Source organism: Parasteatoda tepidariorum, chromosome 1 (assembly GCF_982258835.1).
Source record: "Parasteatoda tepidariorum strain Cologne lab strain chromosome 1, Ptep-v5.0, whole genome shotgun sequence".
Classification (NCBI taxonomy): Eukaryota; Metazoa; Arthropoda; class Arachnida; order Araneae; family Theridiidae; genus Parasteatoda; species Parasteatoda tepidariorum.
In genome coordinates, this window is record NC_141755.1 from 11,184,864 (window position 1) to 11,205,016 (window position 20,153).

The following is a 20,153-nucleotide window of genomic DNA, read 5'->3' on the forward strand; positions in this document are numbered from 1 at the left end:
TAATTAATTGCAGTGTTTTTTTATTAATTTTTATACTATTCAATAGTTTTTTATAACTTGGTGAGCTTATTACTAGTATACTTTTTGAATTCATTAGCTCATTATGCGCCAAAGCGTCTGCTAGGAGAACAAAACTATTCAAAAATTTTTACTGCATCCCATTCATCGATTAATTTAAATTTTATTATTGTATCTCAAATTACAAGCTAAGATTATTAATACTTTTTATTAACGTTTTATTTTCACTAAAATATAATTTTTTAACCGTTTAGTCAATGGATTTAGTCCATAATATTTTTTTCAACTCTTCCTCAATAATTTTTTAACAATTTGATGTCTTATTTGTACAGTTGGAATAGCATTGTTGTAAGTAGTTGTAGCATTTTTTAATCTCTTTCGTTCTTTTTATTAGCTGTTTATCACTTAGCTTTTTCCTTGTTGAATTTATTGATTAATTTATATTACTGAAACTTGGGAATATATATATATATATATATATATATATAGATATATATATATATATATATATATATATATATATATATATATATATATATATATATATATATATATATATATATATATATATATATATATATATATATATATATATATATATATATATATATATATATATATATATATATATATATATATATATATATATATATATATATATATATATATATATATATATATATATATATATATATATATATATATATATATATATATATATATATATATATATATATATATATATATATATATATATATTCTTTTTTTATAAAGCTGTTACCTTTTCTTATAAATGTTAGTATTTTTAACCATTTGGAGTTTGTAAAATGTTGAGTTTATTAAGTGCTGCTTATTAATTAGTTGTTTATTAATAATCTGTTTAGGAATTAGATGAAAAGTTTATTGACTTTTCAAGAGTATATTAATTGCTATAGTTGTTGAACCGTAGATCTTATTTTATAAAACTATGATTTTTTAACTAGTTTTACTGCAACACAAACAATTAAACATGCACAAATATAGCAAATTAAAATCCAAATAATAAGAAGTATAATTTATTTAGGCATAATAAGAGACAATTATTATATCTTAATTTTTACATCGCATTCTTAATTAGCTATAATTTTTTACAAAAAAATTTTATTGATAGACGTATTTTTAAGAATTTGATGTCTTATTCATTGTTTAGTTTATGAATTATGGTTGCATTATATTTTAGTTTATAATGATTCAGTTAAGTAGTTTATTGCATAAAGTTTGTTAATTATTGATGTTCAATTAATTGTTGAGTTGTTGTTATTATTTTTAAAGACATTAGGACATTATTTTTCACTAGTTTTATAGCAATACAAAACATATAAATCTGTGAAAAATTATTCAACAATTACTTTATGAAAGTTTATTATTTGATGTTAAACTTTATGTCTTAAGCAACTGATACAATTAACAAAAAACATTATATAATATTTAATAAATGGTTTTTAATTCAATGAATTTTTTTTCAACTGAATTTTCCTAGCACTATGTTTAAAAATAATTTTATTTTTGTTCTATGTGTATATGTTCTATGCATTTCATTAACTGTCTTCCATATATTTGAAGTGTCTTTTTAATAGAATATCAGTATAGAACTGGATGTTTATAAAATATTTATATAATTACAGAATAGTTATCACATGTAAAATAATGTACTACGTTATTATTATGAATATTGTGTAATATTTTGTGTATTATAATCATCAGCTTTATTGTCTCTAAAAAGCAAACTTTAAATATTTGAAATAGTAAAATCTTAATCAAGTCTTTCTTCGTAACAAACATATTGATATTTTCAGTTTTGCAACAGCAGAAAAAGCAATTGGAGCGGAAGGTTTTAAAGCTGTATGGACAGAAATCACAGAAAGTAAGTCTATTCAAAAGCTATCCAGTAAATGTTGTTTAAATTGATTATATTCTCACATTTCCTTCGTCTTATGTTCTTCTAAAACATTATTAAAACAAGTTTTCATTATAAATTTAAACGATGAAACTATTCAAATTTATTTCTTATCGTAAGACAGTGCTAATGGCTTGTGACAAAGCGGAAATGTAAAAGAATGACATTGACACGAGGGAATAACATATGTTTTTGAAAAAGAAACAATATAAACTGAAAAACGCCTCAGGAAACTGTCTCTATGATTCGAACGTTAATTTTGAATATTAGGTTCACTGTTTTCGTATAAGCTCTGTTTTGATGCATTATTTTACGAACTGTTCTGTAATCTGTTTTTTTTTTTTTAAATAATATTTTTAAATATTTTAGTGTTATTTGGCATATGTGTTTATAAAATCTTTCAAATACCAAAAACAAAATGGTCAAAAATTCGTAAATTTATGAAAGCAGTAAAAATGGGACAAAATTTAATTGTTTCAACAAATTAATTAATTTGAAAGAAGAGTACTAGTGAGCACACACATACATATTCTCCTTAACTCCGAATTGGAGCATAGGGCTTCCATCATAACTGTCCATCTCACTCTACATGCGGCCAGATATTTTGCCTCTTTCTATGTCTTTCCTATTGTTTTCCATTTCACACAAACACACTTCAAAGCTAAATAAAAAAATTGCATTCAGCTTTTACAAATTTAAGAAATCTGTGTTCAACTATTTATTATTATTTATTTTTTAAAAAAAAACATAATTTTTCGTACCATTATGGATTTTATAGTTGTTTGATCAAGTAATTTTACTTGCAATTAAGGATCAAAACACCGTCTTTTAAATCTTCGAATTACTTTGCATATAAATTAATTTTTTTCTTAACTTCACTCTTATTAATATATTATAACATTGAATTCCTTTTAACTGTAACATTTAACATCTTTCAGCTGAAGACTGCGATCAGTTAAAGTGTCGAGACAGCGGATATTGTATTGCAGGCAATTTAAGATGCAATAAAGAACCCAATTGTGGGTGGAGTGACAGAAGTGACGAAGAAGAATGTAAGTACAATAAAGTGCCTAATCCAGTTAAATATACTTCATATTATTTTTTTTGTGAATATTTTATAAGTGCATAAAGAAACGTTATTCACATGTTACGCAAAACATGTTCATTTAGCTATATTGTTTTTAACATAAAGAAAAGTGCTTAAGGATTCACTTTACCCTCAAAGCTGGCAAATACTACTAATCCTTTTAAATATTTTTTGTCTAATTCTTCATGTTATTTTTTTCTAAAGAATTTAAAAATATACAAAGAAATATTAATTACGATTCACATGTTACGCAAAACATGTTCATTTAGCTATATTGTTTTTAACATAAAGAAAAGAGCTTAAGGATTCACCTTACCCTCAAAGCTGGCAAATAGTACTAATCCTTTTAAATATTTTCTATTTAATTCTTCATGTTATTTTTTTCTAAATAATTTAAAAATATACAAAGAAATATTAATTACGATTCACATGTTACGCAAAACATGTTCATTTAGCTATATTGTTTTTAACATAAAGAAAAGAGCTTAAGGATTCACCTTACCCTCAAAGCTGGCAAATAGTACTAATCCTTTTAAATATTTTCTATTTAATTCTTCATGCTATTTTTTTCTAAATGATTTAAAAATATACAAAGAAATATTAATTATGATTCACATGTTACGCAAAACATGTTCATTTAGCTATATTGTTTACAACATAAAGAAAGGATCTTAAGGATTCACTTTACCCTTAAAGCTGGCAAAGACTACTAATCCTGTTAAATATCTTCTGTTTTATTCATGCCATTTTTTTAAAAACAATTTATGACTATATAAAGAAATGTTAGTTGTAATTTACAAGTTACTTGAAAAATGTTCATTCAGCTATATTTTTTTAACGTACGAGAAAAGATCATAATAATTCACTATACTCTTTAAGCTGGCAAATATTGCTAATACTGTAAAATATTTTCTGTTTAATTCTTCACTTCATTCTTTTAAAAAATAATTTTTAAATAAAGAAATGATAATTACACGTCACAAGTTGAGGGAAAAATGTTTATTTAGCTATATTTAACACACAAGAAAGGTTCTTAAGCGTTCACTTTAACTTTAAAGCTGGAAAAAAGCACAGGTAAACTGCAAGCCAGGGCTGCCAACTTACAACGATTTTTGGGAAAATTTCGTCTACTGATAGCCGTGTTTATGTTTTAATACATAATTCTTTATTTTGTAAATTGGATTTAGAGTTATTTTTCGCAAACTAAATGCAAATTGTTAAAAGTTCATATGAAACCTCACTTTGTTTTAGTTATCTCATGGTATGGCTTTTTAAAATGTAGAGAAATTACGGAAAATTCTGTAAACTACAGTTTTCATTTGTCTACCAATCAATAAAATATTTTGCAAAACTCATTGTAGTTGGCAGCTCTGACTTCTACCATGACTTTCAAATAAAAATAAGTAGAATTCTGAGTTACGAGCGAATAATAATAGTTATTACAAACATTCAATTGATATCGTGGAAATTACCCAACTTTAAGTAGTTTCTCGTTATTTAAAAATATATAATAAAGCAAATTCTAGAAATTCTAAAAAGAAACTGAATGCGTTGGACATGAGAAATAGTTACACTTATTTATAGTTTCAATAATAAAAGTTTTGATTAAGTGTAAATTTGACAACTAAAAATTATTTATCATTTTATTTCTTCAATTAAAAAAATAGTATTTTCCAAAATGAATGAAATTAAGAAATAAAATTTTCTTTTTTTAAGGAATCGCTTTTAATTTCCAAGAACATTTTGTACTTATAAAAAATGTAACATTATGTTACATTTTTTATAAGCACTTAAAGGAGCTACTATGAAGATTTGTAAAAATATACACATCAAACACTTTTTGAGAAGTCGTGCGTTCAAAGGTTTTAAATTCAACATTGTGTCTTTTTCTATAATTTTACAAAAGTATAAAAAAATAAAAGTATAAAAAAACTCATAAATATTTCTCGCAATGAAATCCTTTAATTACGATAAATATTTATGATGTATGTAATTTTCCAAAACGTCGAATTATTTCTTGTAATTTTTGTTATTGTTTCAAAATTTTGTTGTTGTCTTATTGCTTCAAAATTCTACTTGAATTCGCTTAGAATTATTAAGTAGATTCAAATGTCATATGTTAAAACGTGTCTTTTATTTTCCTTAAGGGTTATTATACCCTTTAAGAGAAGAACATGCTAAGAATCAGTAAATTATGTCACATCCATAGTAACAATAAGAATATCTTTGAGAAACAGGCCTTTGTATTAAAAATAATCTTATTTAAAGATGTGGCAGAATGCTGAAATGTTAAGCATTACATGTTCCGAAAATGTCCATTATTCATTAAAAAAAATCCAATCAATAAAACCCAAGGAGATAGAAACGTGTGTTTTAGTCCATATTTCAAAAGAAAAAATATTACTTTTCCTTACAGAATTTTGAAATTCGTCAAAAGAGGGCGCTGTTAACTGGAAAAAAAACATTGAACAATATTTTCATCACTTAAAGCAATAATACAATGTAGTCTGGCAACACGGTTTAAAACTGAACAGCGCCATCATCTTTTGACAAATTGCAATAAATTTGAAACCTTGGTGAGAATAAATGATCTGGTTTCCGTTGCAGAAAAGAACACACCCTAAACTGCTTTTGTCAAATCTGTGGTCATTTTCGGAACAACTGGTATTTATTAAAAATGCACAGTTTATTATAATTGTATCAATTCTTTTACAGGCGAAAAATTACCAACTGTCAACGTATATCTCATCGTAGGCCTAACAATGGGAATTGCGTTTACTATATTTTTGACCATCTGTTTGTTTTGCCATCGAAAGCGGAAAAGACGGCGGCACCATCACCATCATCCTCATCAGTTTCCACCACCGCCCTTTCAGCCGAGGCAAAAAAGAAGTCCCACATTCGATCCTCGGGATTTCGGACCCATGAATTTCGTAAGCATCGATACCGTCTGACAATCGGAGAATATCGGAGACCCTATGAAATATATCGACACCTTACCACCTCCTGAAGACAGGTGGTCAACTTTTGACTAAATCTGAGATTTTTAGAAGAAGTTCTGCAAGGAAATCCCCAACCGTTGAAGAAATATGCTCAGATACAAATTTTTAAAAGAAGTCTCTGACATTAGAAGAATCATTTTAATCAATTTATCGCATAGAAATGACAAGTGTAACTAGAGAAAAATTGGTTCTTTTAGTGCTGATTCACTGCCTATAAAAAGTGCCATAGAATGGTATCTTCTACTTAAGATGACAAAGATGTGTACGTGTTTGCCTGTGGCACATGAAAAGTGCCATGGAATGATATCGTTTACTTAAGATGACGAAAGAGGATTTGCGTTTGCCAGTGGCATAAAACTGTGAAAGTTGTCTTCGTTAAAAAGAAAACTAGTGTTATTAATAGTTTTTTAAGTTGTTTGATTGATCATTAACTATTATTAATAGAATTTAAATACTTATTCTAATTAGTAAAAAATTTAGGAGTTGAAATATGTTGAGAAAATACTTTTGAATATTCACCATTAAGTTTGACTTCATTACTACGTAGATAAAATCCTAATTTAACTAATGTTGTCAACAATTTAGATTTGGGATATTTGGTTGGCAATTTATATGGTTACCAAAATTTAAACGTTCATCTAAAGCAACAAGACGAAATAAGATTTAATAATTTAAGCTAAAATGCCTAGCAGTTTAATTTGGCTAAATTATTGCCTAAATAACTGTTTAACTATTGACAGATCAATTCATACATAATTGATTGATCATAAATTTAAACATTATTTTTCATTAACAAAAAAAATAAAAGTGTTAGGATTTAAGGTTAAATTATTATTGAGATACTTAATATTGAGATACTTAATATTGAGATAATAACAATTTAATTTGTAAAGTATAGTTTGTATATTGAATATTTTTAAAAATATTTAAAATATTTTATTTATAACTTTCTCATTACATTAAAACGCTTGATGAATAACACACATATGATTCGTTTCATTGACTATAAAAATATAAATGATGTTCATGTGTAAAATTATTCTACGTAAGAAGTATTACGCTAAAGGAAAATATTTAAATTTAATTACTTTACTTTACTTACACGTTTTAAAAAGTTCAAAAAGTCACATATATTATCTAGAATAAACGTATGTATACTTTTTTTCATTTCTTTTACTATTCGTTATCTCTGAATATTTAAAAAAATAACTTTAGGAAAAACATAAATTTTTTCGAATGCACCGCTTTTAAAAAATTTCTATTCATGTGATTTCTTTGCATCAAATTAAATTTCATATTATTGAAATGTGTCTTAATGTTTAAAAATAAAAATGGATATTGATAAATTAGAAATTTATCATATAATAACTCTAAGTCAATATAGTTTCAATATTTTACATTTATGAAATAATAGCAGTAGAAGATAATAAAAACTTCAAATCTTCACTTCTAATCAAATTAATTTTAACTTATTAGACTAAAACAATTAAATTATAGAGTTTTAAATCTATATTTAATTTTAAAAAATTAATTTTCGAACAAATATTTAATGTTATGCACATGACATTAAAGTTAAAATAGGTAGAGTAGGTATAACACTAATGTTTTAAAATTGTTAATCTTGGTAAGATAAATCATTCATTTAGCGTTCAAAATGTTGTGAATAATTGTTATATATAAATCAAAGTCTTTACAGTCACGTGTCTTATTAGAACCAATGGAAATGAAGAAAGTAACTTCTTTTGTATTGCAGCAGAACACGGAAGATACAAAATGTAATTTCCTAACAACAAAGAACAGAAAAAAGAACAAGTTTCTGCAAAAAATATTGTTTATAGAATAATGTAGGAGACAATTGACTATAGCACCACTTTGCATGAAAATTATAAAAATAACATTTTTAAATAACTGCTTTGTGCCAAAACTGTACATTTCCAAGCCAAATATAGTGTTTGATAAACATACATGAATATATTAAATTGTAGGTTTTCAAAAAAGATTATTCTACCGTAAAATAAAATATTGGTGCATTGAACAGATAGCTGTTCAATAGAACTGTATAACTAACTGTACATTTTACTACTCGCTTTGGTGCTAAGAGCTTTCGAATTTCCGAAGTTTTTGGAATTCTTTTTTAAGAGACATCATCAAAAACAAATTGGATGGTTTTACTCAAAATGATCACATTTTTTGAAAACAAACATTTCAAAAAAAGGCTGAGATTATATAGATGCATTTTAGCAAAGAAATCATGAAGAGTTATATAAAAAGAGAAATATGTGTAAAATAAAAAACTTTTGTGAAACTTTTATATATGCAGCTCGAAATACCACTTCCAAGTAGGCAGCTATTGAGTATGCATATTAACCTGGATGAATTGCTACTCTACAACGATGAAATCTCACTCCATTTCTCCGAAAGTTAATTTTTCCTCCTTTTAACTTGTTTATTCATAAACAGTTGTAACCTTTGCCCAAACATATGTTTCTTGCTCAAAGAACAGTAAAGCATAAATGTGGATCTACATGTGTATGTGAAAAGATAACGTTTTATGTTGTTTGGAATTGAAAACAATTGTATATGTGTATATATTTCTGCTTGTATACCTTTACTTAACTCAAAAAAAATTGTTTATTCTATGTTTCAAAATTAAAATTACGCTTAAATTAAAAGTTTTGGCTAAAATGAAATTATCTACTTTTGATGTTTTTAAGTTCGTTTTTAACTACAAAAAAACTCGTTTTGACTAACTAACCGATACAGCGATTCAGACGTATGTCGGGTAAAATTTACAAGAACAATATCCTATGTTCAAAACCGTTAGTACCCACCGCATTTGGAGCACTTTTAGAACACGTTATGTATCAGAGATAAGAACGATACACACCAACCATATAAAAAAAGAAGTAATAACAATACTTTATAACCTCCTAAATTAAATCCTTGTCTATCTAGTGTAACATATACACCGAAGAGCCATTACATTATGATCACCCTGCTTATATCATGTAAGACCACCGTTAGTCCTCAAAACTGCTAGCACCAGCCGTGGCATTGATTCCACAAGGTGCTGATAGGTAGTCTGAGGATCTGGTACCAAGCGCTCGCCAACTGGTCCTGCTATTCCCTCACATTGCGAGGGGGTAGCGTGGCAGCACGAATTTGGTTTTCCAAGTAGGACCACAAATGCTCTATTGGATTAAGGTCAGGTGAATTTGGGGGCCAAGACATGACTTGAAAGTCACTGGAATGTTCCTCGAACCAATCCATGACGATTCGACCCTCATGACATGGTGCATTATCCTGTTGGTAAACACCTTCCCCCGCAGGAAAAACTGTTGCCATGAATGGGTGAACCTGGTCTGCAACTAGCTTACAGACGTCAGAGATTGTTCTATGAGGATTATGGGTTCTAATGTGCCCCATGAAAACATTGTTCCTGGGCGAGAAACCATGAAAACCTAGGCGAACCCATTGCTATAGATGGAGGGTGGTCATAATGTAATGACTCTTCAGTGTATATCACGGCAAAAGACAGCCTTGATAGTGGGAGGTTGTGAATGTTTATCAAATCAGTTATCTAGCATTCAGTTTGAAAAAAAGAACACAGCTTTTGTTTTAAGATACAAGCATCCATTGATTAAAAAATGTCGAAATAACGTCATATTAATTAAAAATCTCATAATATATACCATAGAGTCTCTAAAATATTGAAAGATTCATGCCGTTTCAGTTCAAAAAAGAACACTTTTATTGTTTAAGATCTAAGTATAGAGTAAATAAGGTTGAAATCCCGTCTTAGATTATATAAAAGTCTCCTAGAATATATCAGATGGTCTCTGAAGTGTTAAAGTTTCATATTGATGAACAATGAAATATTTCGAAGACTTTTTGTCGTATTCAAAACACTTCTTAAATTTGTCTGTTACATGCCTCTTGGTATGCTCTAATCCTTTTTATTTAATTTTTATATATAAATCAGGGGTCTGTTTAGAAGGAATTTGGGTCCGTTAACGGACCCAAATTTCTTTCATAAAAACAATATCTTTTCATAAGAACGGACCCTTCAAAAAATATTTTAACTTAAAAACGGACCCTTCAAAAAGTAATTTATCTTTTAATCGGACCCTTCACAAATTTGTTTATCTTCATTATTGTTTTGTTAATCGAATAAATAATTCCCAGGAAGTGTGGGGGGAAGAAAGACAAATTCAAACTAACTTCCTTTATTCGTCTTAAATGAATATTCTGCGTTCAGCAGTATAGGCTAAATACCAAATATTTGTATGTTGCATCTCTAATTTAGTAGCAGCAATTGCTGTTTATTTTCTCAAATAAATTTTTTTAATTATAATTTCACAGTGTTGAGCATAATCTTGTATGTCTTTACAATCTAAAAACTCCTTGAAAAAGTTTTTTTGCAATAACGGACAAGTCACAAAATTGAATTGTGCAACGGATTATTTGCCCAAATTCACAAAAGCGGACCCTGGTTGAAAAAATGTGACTTAGCGTTTATTTTATATTCACAAATTAAGAGTAATTTTTTCACAATTTTACAAAAACGGACCTTTCACAAAATGTCTGGACAGATCCCTGTAAATATTTTAAGAAATGTTTAATCATTTCGAATTTAATCTCTACGGAATAAACAATCATATGCGAGATGCAGACTTCATGACTCAATGATATATACAGAAAAAGTGAGACACTATACGCACTAGACTAACAGTGAAAATAATTATGTAAACTTTCTCACTCAAAAGTAGCAAAAAACTGTAATTTTTATTTTGAAACATAGAATTCTCAGCACATTTTATTTATAACCCTATTGAAATGTGTACCGGTAACTTATTTATATCTATGCACTGATAAAAAATATCCATATTTTTAAGTTTGAATCATTTATTTTTGTTATGGAATCAATAAAACATACAACATGCAAACATGCATATTTAGCTAAAATTTATCTACAAACTTTTCTAGGGAAAAGTTTCTTAGTTTTGAGGAAAAACAATCTATTATTCAATTAATTGTCTCTACTTAGAAACAACGACATCACACTTCACGTTTTTTTCACAGGTGAGCTACATTTGAAATGAATTAAAATAATAAACAAAATTTCTCAAAAGCTAAAACAAATGTGTAAATTATTTTCATATATGTTTACATAACATTGATTAGATTACAGATCTTTATATAACATTGTTTATGTTACTCATGTTTATATCATATTCTTTAGGTTACATATATTTATATAAAATTGTTTAAGACAAAATAAAATTTTTTAATATAAGACTGTATAAAGTTAAGACTATATAAATTTGTTTAAAACACATAAATTAACTTTACTAAGATTCGAAATATTACGGAGTTAGAAAAAATCTATTTGAGTATCAATAAAAAGTACGTATTGTACATTTAATTATTCAATGGCTATTTAATAGTAATGAAAAGTATTTCTATATCTAGTTATGTATAAAAAATTGTGGAAGATAGTGTCGCAGTTTTTCATTACAGTCGGTACATTTTTGTTGGTCGAAAAATCACATGGTAGGATCTAGTTTTCCCTCTTTAATTTCCATATTCTTTGGTTGCTATCAGCATGGAATTAATAGAAGTCATAAAGGTATTGATTTCCTGTAAATTATTTTTGTATCCCAAATTTGAAGGTATTTACGTGTAGTATTTATTTTCCGGATTTTACTATACAGAATTTGATTGCTTGGAATTGATTGCTTTCTAACTAAGACTAAATGAGCCGTTTCTTTTTCCAGCGTAATTACCTGATTACAACACATTTTAATATAAATTTATTTTAAACGGTATCTAAACTTATTAACCATTTTACAATTCTTATTTTTTGGTTATTTAACTGGCAGTTTTATTCAATTTGTAACACGCATGGAAAATCGATGCTCCAGTGTAGAATCTGGGGATCCCTTGTTTTGGTAATAATTTTCATTCAGTTTTGCTGAAATTCCATTTCTGGTTACCATGAGATGTTTACCTACCAGTTTCTGGTGTTTGATTTATTGACGTCACCTTCGGGTTACCGCAACTTTTGTTTACCTGTATGTGATTCGTTTTCGGTTTATTTGCATAGATATTCATTTATTTGCAAATCGCCAAAAAGGAGAGGAGCTCCCGATTGTAAACTATTACCAAAAATCTGCAATTTTTTTTCCCAAGAAATCTTGTTTGTTTTACAAATGAGGAATTTTATTTGAGAGTTGAAACCCTAAACAAGATTTTTAGCTGCCTTTTTTAAGTATGAACGTATAGCTTGTTACTATATACATTGATTGCGATTTAAGAAAATTAAAAATATGCACTCTTTACATAAAATTACGATTTCTCATTTATTTTCCCTTATGCTTATATTCTAATACAATATCATCAATGCATACAATAGCATTTACAAATATTTTGCGTTCAAAAAATTTGCCTCATTCTCGCTGCATTAACTACTCGTAATAAAACTACAGAGATGCTACATTTGTAATGACTTGCAGATTGAGAATTGGATACCTGTAAGTGACGTCATCGTAGGTGGTGTTTGTCGATTCAGAAGCCAATCGGGTTCGACACACACGCGTGATATCGCTTACAGCTATCCAATTAAATCTTATTTAAATCCCATGGTTAGGCGAGTGACTTCATTTCTTCTCTAGTTGCAACTATCCAGTAGCATCAACAAACAATTGTTTCAATATTTTTTTCCGAATCTTACTGAAGAGAAAATTTGTTTTCTGAACTAACAGTGCATAGATATAATACTTCATAACTGATTTTGTATAATCATTGTGCATGATTACTTTTCTTCTTTAATTAGTTACAGTGTACTTCGTTATTCCTGTTTTTGTACACATTAAAAACAGTAATAAGCACTAACATAAACATCGTGTGCCAGCATCTAGGAATGGTGCAAAAAGGTGAATTTGTTATGTTCAAAACTATATTGTGATGAATATATTCCAATGTTAAGCAATTACTTAATTTGAGCATTTCCAAAAGAGGAATAATATATTTATCATTGGATATAAGAAGAGAATGAAGTAAAAAAAGTATGTCTGAATAAAATTAGTTGTTATTTATCAATCGCCTTTTTGTTTTTTACTTTTACAATTGTTTATCAAGATATAAACAAACAAGGACATTACATTTTGTATTATTTTTAATATGTTGAAAATAAGAAACGTAGCTTATTGTATTAAAAAGTGCATGCCATTAAGAAAGAAAAGCATATGATTATAAAAACTAATTTCTTTTGTTGAAATCGATGGTGAGAAAAATTATTAAAAAGTCGGACCCAGGAAAAGCAAGGACCTTCTATTTCGTATAACATTAAAAATATTAAAAATGAGGTTAGCAGCTCTCCGTATTCAATTTCCCCGCAATGAAAAAAGGAAAAATAAGAGATTATATTTTTTTTAAAAAATAATCGAATTGAATGGTTAAATTTAAAAATTATATGGCAAGAATAAAGATCCGATCTTCCGTATTATGTTTGAGGTATAATAAAAGGATGCTCAGTGAATTAAAATTTATACATAATTAATTACAGCAAGAGTTTCTAATAACTACTTTTTATTAAATCGAATAGTTAAAAAAATTATGAAAGAAGACAGAAAGAAAACCACGATCACTTTCTTTCAATAAGATATTCTATTTAAGACATTAAAAAAGAAGAAAGTAGCTTATTTTATTAAACTTTTAACTCAAATGAAAATATTTAGATATTAATAAGCAATTTGTTATTAAAACGAATGGTAAAATTTCATAAATTATGCAACAAGGACACTATATTTAGCATATTTGAGACATTGAAAATAGAATGCATAGTTTATCACATTCAGAGTAAGCATTGTTTTTAAAGGAAAAGAAGAAGATTTTAATTATTTTTTATGAAAATAAATGGTAAGTATAATTCTGCTAAAATGAAGAAAAAAATAGGAACTCTTTCGTATTTTGTTTGAGGTATTGAAAATTAGGAGGGAGAGTAACTTACCGTAATTTAATTTTCACGTAATTAAATAGGAAAAGTACGAATACCATTAACCATTTGTATTGAATTTATTGTAAACTAAATTACATCTAAAGACAAAAAAAAAGAATATGGATCCGATCTTTCGATTTATATTTAAGTCATTAAAAATAAGGAGCATAGGAAATCGCATTAATAATAATTTTTTTTAAAAAAAGTGGACGATAATGAATAATTTCTAAATTGCAAAAAGTGGTTGGTTGAATTATATAATAGAATTAGAAAAATAAGGGCCCTAATTTTTTAATAATGCTTAAGAATTAAAAAATTGGAAGAATAGCTTATCATATTTAAATTATTCAGTTAATAAAAAAAGAAGGGATGAAGATATCAGTTACCTAATTTTTCGTGAAGAAGAAGGTAAATAAAATTGTATAAATTTCAAAACAAGACTGAACAAGAACTGTCTTTCTTATTAAATTTGAAGCAATAAAAATATGAAATGTAGCTTAACATATTAAAATTAAATGTTGTTAAAAATGGAAAAAGCTGAGGAAAATATCTATTTTTTTTAATAAAAATTAAGATATTAGTTATATTAGTTAAGATATTAAAAATTTAGATATTAGTTCGAAACAAGAAAGTAAGTAAAAACATTAGAAGAAGGCAAGTAAAATTACATAAATTTCAAAACAATACTGAACAAGAACAATCATCTTGTTTTCTTATTACATTTAAACATTAAAAATATGAAATGTAGCTTAACGCATTAAAAATTAACGTTGATAGAAATGGAAAAAGTAGCAAATAATATCTATTTTTTTTTTTTTAATAAAATGAAGGTATTAGTCACCAAATTTTTAGTGAAAAAGAAGGTAAGTTAGATTATATAAATTTCAGAACAAGACTGAACAAGAACAATCACCTTGTCTTTCTTATTATATTTGAACATTAAAAATATGAAATATAGCTTCTTCTTCAGCACGACAGCCCCTTACAGGCCTTGGCTGCCTCAACCACACGTAGCCTCCAAAGCCTCCTATCCATGGCGAATTTTTTCCAGTTGTTTATCTTTAACACTTTTAGATCTTTAGCAGTGTCATCCAGCCATCTAGTTGGAGGTCTTCCACTAGCTCGAGATCCCGAAGGATTTTTAAAGGTGGCGATTCGGACTACATTATTTTCCGGACCTCTCCAGATATGGCCGAGCTATCTTAATATATTGCTTCAGTTGACCTGCACTATCTGTGGCTGTCCGTATAGTCTATATAATTCAAAGTTGTATCTGATTCGCCAACAGCCTCTTTCCTGTACTGGGCAAAAATATTTCTAAGGATTTTCCTTTCAAAAACACCAAGAGTATGCTGAGTGTCTACGTTTAGTGTCCATGTTTCACTTGCATATAGCAATAGAGGTAAAATAAGAGTTTTATAGATTTTAATTTTAGTTTTTCGACTGATTAGGCTTGATCTTAATTGCTTTCTTAGCCCAGAGAAACAGTTGTTTGCCATTTTAATTCTGTTGTCTACTTCTATTTTTATGCTGTTTTGGTCATTGATCAATGTTCCAAGGTATTTGAATTCATTAACCATTAAGACTTAACGTTGTTAGAAATGGAAGAAGTAGCAAATAATATCTATTTTTTTTAATAAAATGAAGATATTTGATACCAGTTTTTTAGTGAAGAAGAAGTTAAGTAAGATTATATAAATTTCAAAACAAGATTGAACAAGAGCAATCACCCTCTCTTCCGTATTGTAATTAAACATTATAAATATGAAATGTAGTTTAACGCATTAAAAATTAACATTGTTAAGAATTAAAGAACAAGAAATAATATCTAATCTTTTTAATAAAACAAATGATTAGTAAATTATATAACAAGACAGAAAAATGCAAAACACGACCCTTTTTTTGTTATGATTGTTATTAAAATTGTGTATAGAGTAAAATTGCGCCTATTATGGTATTCAAATTTCCACGTAATTAAAAGGGAAAAGCGGGAAATACCAGTTAATAAATTTTTCTTATAGTTAATGATAAATAAAATTATATAAATTGTACAACGAGACAGAGAACAAGAATAACGATATTAAAGGAATAAGAAAAATATAAAGACTAAATAGAAGCTACTAATATTTCTTATCAAAATAAATAGTGAGTAAAAATAAGTAACTTGAAGGATAAAAAAAACCGATATACAAATATAATCTTTCGTATTATATAAGTGAAATTAAAATATGGAGCCTAGTTAATCATATAAAAGGAATCAATAAAATAATATTTAGAAGAATAAACAGGAATTGAAGAGTAAACAAGAGATACCAATTTCTAATATTTCTTATCGAAATAAATGGTAATTAAATTAAGTAACCTGGAGGGGAAAAAATGATATACAAATGGTATATTTCGTATTATATTCGTGAAATTGAACTATGGAGCGTAGCTAACCACATTAAAGGTATCAAAAAAATTATTAAGTCTAAACAAAAGATGCCAATTCTTAATATTTCTTATCGAAATGAATAGTAAGTAAAATTAAGTAACTTGAAGGATAAAAAATACGATTTACAAATATATCCTTATCATATTGAAAGAATCAAATAAATTTTAAGACTAAACCAGAAGATACGAATTATAAATATTCCTTATCGAAATAAATGGTTTTAAAAAAAAGTAAGTTGAAGAATAAAAAAAATTATTTACAAATATAATCTTTCGTATTATATTTGTGAAATTAAAAATATGGAGCTTAGCTAATCATATTAAAGGAATAAAAGAAATTATAAAGACTAAACAGAAGATACCAATTACAGATATGTCTTATCGAAATAAATGATAAATAAAATTAAGTAATTTGAAAGATAAAAAAAGGTACACATATATAATCTTTTATATTATATTTGCGAAATTAAAATATGGATCTTAGTTAATCATAATAAAGAAATCAAAGAAATTATATAAAAAATTAACAGGAGATGCCAATTACTAACATTTTTTTATTTAAATGTATGGTAAATAGATATTATAACCGATCGACTTATAAAACTAAGTTTTATCTCATTTTGTTTCACATACTAGTCAGAATGTTAAAAAAGAAAAGCTATCTTCAAAAACGCCAAAAGGAATTTTATTTATAATCATATAGCCATCGGCAGAGGATAATTTACTGACAACTCATTCGTGAAAATGTATTGATAAATGAAAATACAAAAATGTCAACAAATATGCTGAATATAATAATTTTTTCATCGTATTATTATTTTTTTTTCTGTCTTGATGTTTGCCTAAAAAACAACTGGATTATACTTAATATCGAATGTGTTTCTTAGTTTTTATTTTTTTTCTAAACTATTGTTTCTTTGAGCTATTATAGATGGCGACACTAAACACATGAAAGATTAACTTGAACTATGGTTTTTAACATTTTATTTTATTCAGTATCCCCCCCCCCTTTTTTTTTGTAATAAATTTTTAAACTCCAAATGAAGAAATGCGCTTCTTACTTCTGGCATAGGTAGCTGTCTTAGATAGCAGAACTGAAGGCCGCAAGTAAAACAAATAATTTTAACTGATAATTATTTGACTCTTGAAAAATATTTTATGGAGAATAAAATATTGTTTTCAAACAAACTGAACAAACATAATGAAGTAATGTATTTTAAAAATTAAATTTTACTTAACATTTTAGGGAAAATAAGACTTATATTTCAATAATGAAATTTTTACCATAGAATAATTTCAAATTGCATTTCTATACAAAAAATTATATATACGACTTTAAAATTCAATTTCCCAGGAACTATTCAACCGATTTCGTTCAAATTTTTAATTTGAACGAAATAAAATAATGTCAAAAATCGCATACCTTACAATTCAAACTTTTTTCGGCTATTTTTAAATAAAATAACTAAAAGTAATAAATATTTACTGAAATTTATGTATTGTGAGAAATTATCTTTGGGTAAACAAATTTTATAAATGAGTAAAAAATTTTAAATTTACTTACAAAGCTCACGAGGTATGACGAAATACGTAAAATTAAAATTAAGGAGTTCGAACTTTGGACTATTCTCCAGATCAAAGTATGGGGACCATATTTCCCAGATTGCCGCCCCTGTATTTCAGGGATCAGAAATCCGAATCTTTCTGGCAAAAATGTATGTTTATTTAGAGGTATGTCTATTTTATTTTATTATAATAGTTTTAATACGTCTACATTCTATAGTCTATGCAATTCAGCATCAATTAAATTAATAGTTTCGAATTTCGGTTTCACTCATACAAAACTAAAAAATTACTTTCAAGTACAGACAGCTTCAAAAAGGTTTTTTTTTCTTCCTTTTTTTTCTCTTTTATTTAGTTATTTATTTATTTATTTGTAATCGCATTTTTTGGAGAAAGGAGTTGAAAAGAGGGTAATTGAAAATTGATTTTACATATAAAGTGATTGAGTATTTTTTTAAGCGGGTTGTTTCTGTATTTTTATTTTCAAAAATTTAACAAATTACCAGATTTGATAAATTGCAAATTTGCATATTTTTATTTATATTTATTTATATGTTCTATGCTGGAATTTGCTGTTTTGATAGTAACCGTCATAACAAAAAGATAATTTAAAGTCAAAATAATTCCGAAACATAATAGATAGATCACTTGTAATTCTATATGTATATTTATTTATAAATACTTCTTATTTAAAATAGCTAATAATTATCATTACACCAAAATTTCGGATTTTTGACGCTTGTCAAAAGCTATTTCAAAAAAAGGGTTTTTAACATGAATAAAACCATGGTTAAAACCAGATAAATTCATCAATTGTCAAAAGTTTGCCAACCCTGATTCCAATTCTATGATTTAGATCATGTCAGAAGTCAAAATATTTAAATGTGTTCGAATTCAGAATAATAAGAATTCGCAATAAATAGAGCTATTTTACTTTGTTTTATGATTTTTTAGCACCTGAAACAACAACTATTATCGTCTTACCTCAAATGGAGCTAGGACCCGACCCAATACAAATACAATGTGGTAACTGTCGCCAAACAGTATTAACAAAAACTGTTCCAGTAAACGGTGCTTGTTCATTCATATGTTCAATATATATCTGTTTTATCTGGTAAGTTCAGCTTTATTCAATATCATGAAACTGAAATTCACTGAACTGTATTTTTCGCAATTTCTTAATCGAAGTTCGTAATACCTTGTTGATTTCTTTCCGGAAACTTTCATAACTACAAAATCATTACAATTAATTGAATCTTTACAATTAATTGAGATTAAACCTTAATTTCACAGAATGTAAAAAACAGATGTGTAAGGTAAAATATTCTTTAAATCTTCCAAAAATTTAAATCATCAACCTAGTTTTTTTTTACGTTACTTCTCACCAATGCATAAGGCCTCGAGTCTTGTTATCTTCTTCGGTTCAAAACCAGCCTGCTTGTTAAGTTCACGCTAGACCATCCGAATGTATTTCTATCTCCCTTAACCACTCTTTGCCAAGTAAGTTTAGATATTCAGTAATTTAATTTTTTTTCTCGGACGTCCAGGTAAAAGCCACGTAGAGAAACACGATGGATAGCATTCTTCAACTATCCATATCCATTTTCTATTTTTAATTTTTTCAGTGATGTATCAGGTACTCCTCGTTTTCTTTTTCCCTCTGGCTTCTAGGTAAGATCTACAAGAAAAAGATTGGAGGAAGGCATTCTTAAAATATTCTTAAAATATTGAGATTTTCGTTTTCTTAAAATAATAATAATAATAAATAATCTAATTATTTTAGAACAACACAATACTTTCGATATTCATAATTTATTTGTTTATTCATTTATTTATGCTTTTTTTTTTTGCAGCGCCTGTTTGTTTTGGGTACCTTTATGTGTCGATGCCTGGAAAGATGTTAAACATCAATGTCCATTGTGTAATGTGTATCTTGGTACCTGCAAAAAAAATATGAAGAAAAAAAACAAAGAAGGAGGAAATATATTTGTTAATGTTACTTTTTCATTTATGAAAATTTAATAAATATTCCAGACGCAAAATAAAACGCTTAAGTAGACTTTTAAAAGTAACGTTCCATTCATGTACGTCATGTAACTGTGTAACTGTATAATA

General features: G+C 26.9%; 1 protein-coding gene across 2 annotated transcripts in view; it reads left to right on the plus strand.

The window, feature by feature from the left end:
• The window catches only part of LOC107455273 (cubilin-like), a 183,605-nt gene extending 176,755 nt beyond the window's left edge, over positions 1-6,850 (plus strand). For both annotated transcript variants that reach the window (XM_071180200.2, XM_016072780.4), the window contains 3 exons: positions 1,854-1,921; positions 2,893-3,006; positions 5,757-6,850. In XM_071180200.2, coding sequence (XP_071036301.1) covers positions 1,854-1,921; positions 2,893-3,006; positions 5,757-5,995 — 421 coding nt within the window. In that variant the 3' untranslated portion in view covers positions 5,996-6,850. The remainder of the gene's footprint in view (positions 1-1,853; positions 1,922-2,892; positions 3,007-5,756) is intronic.
• Positions 6,851-20,153: the final 13,303 nt, after the last annotated feature.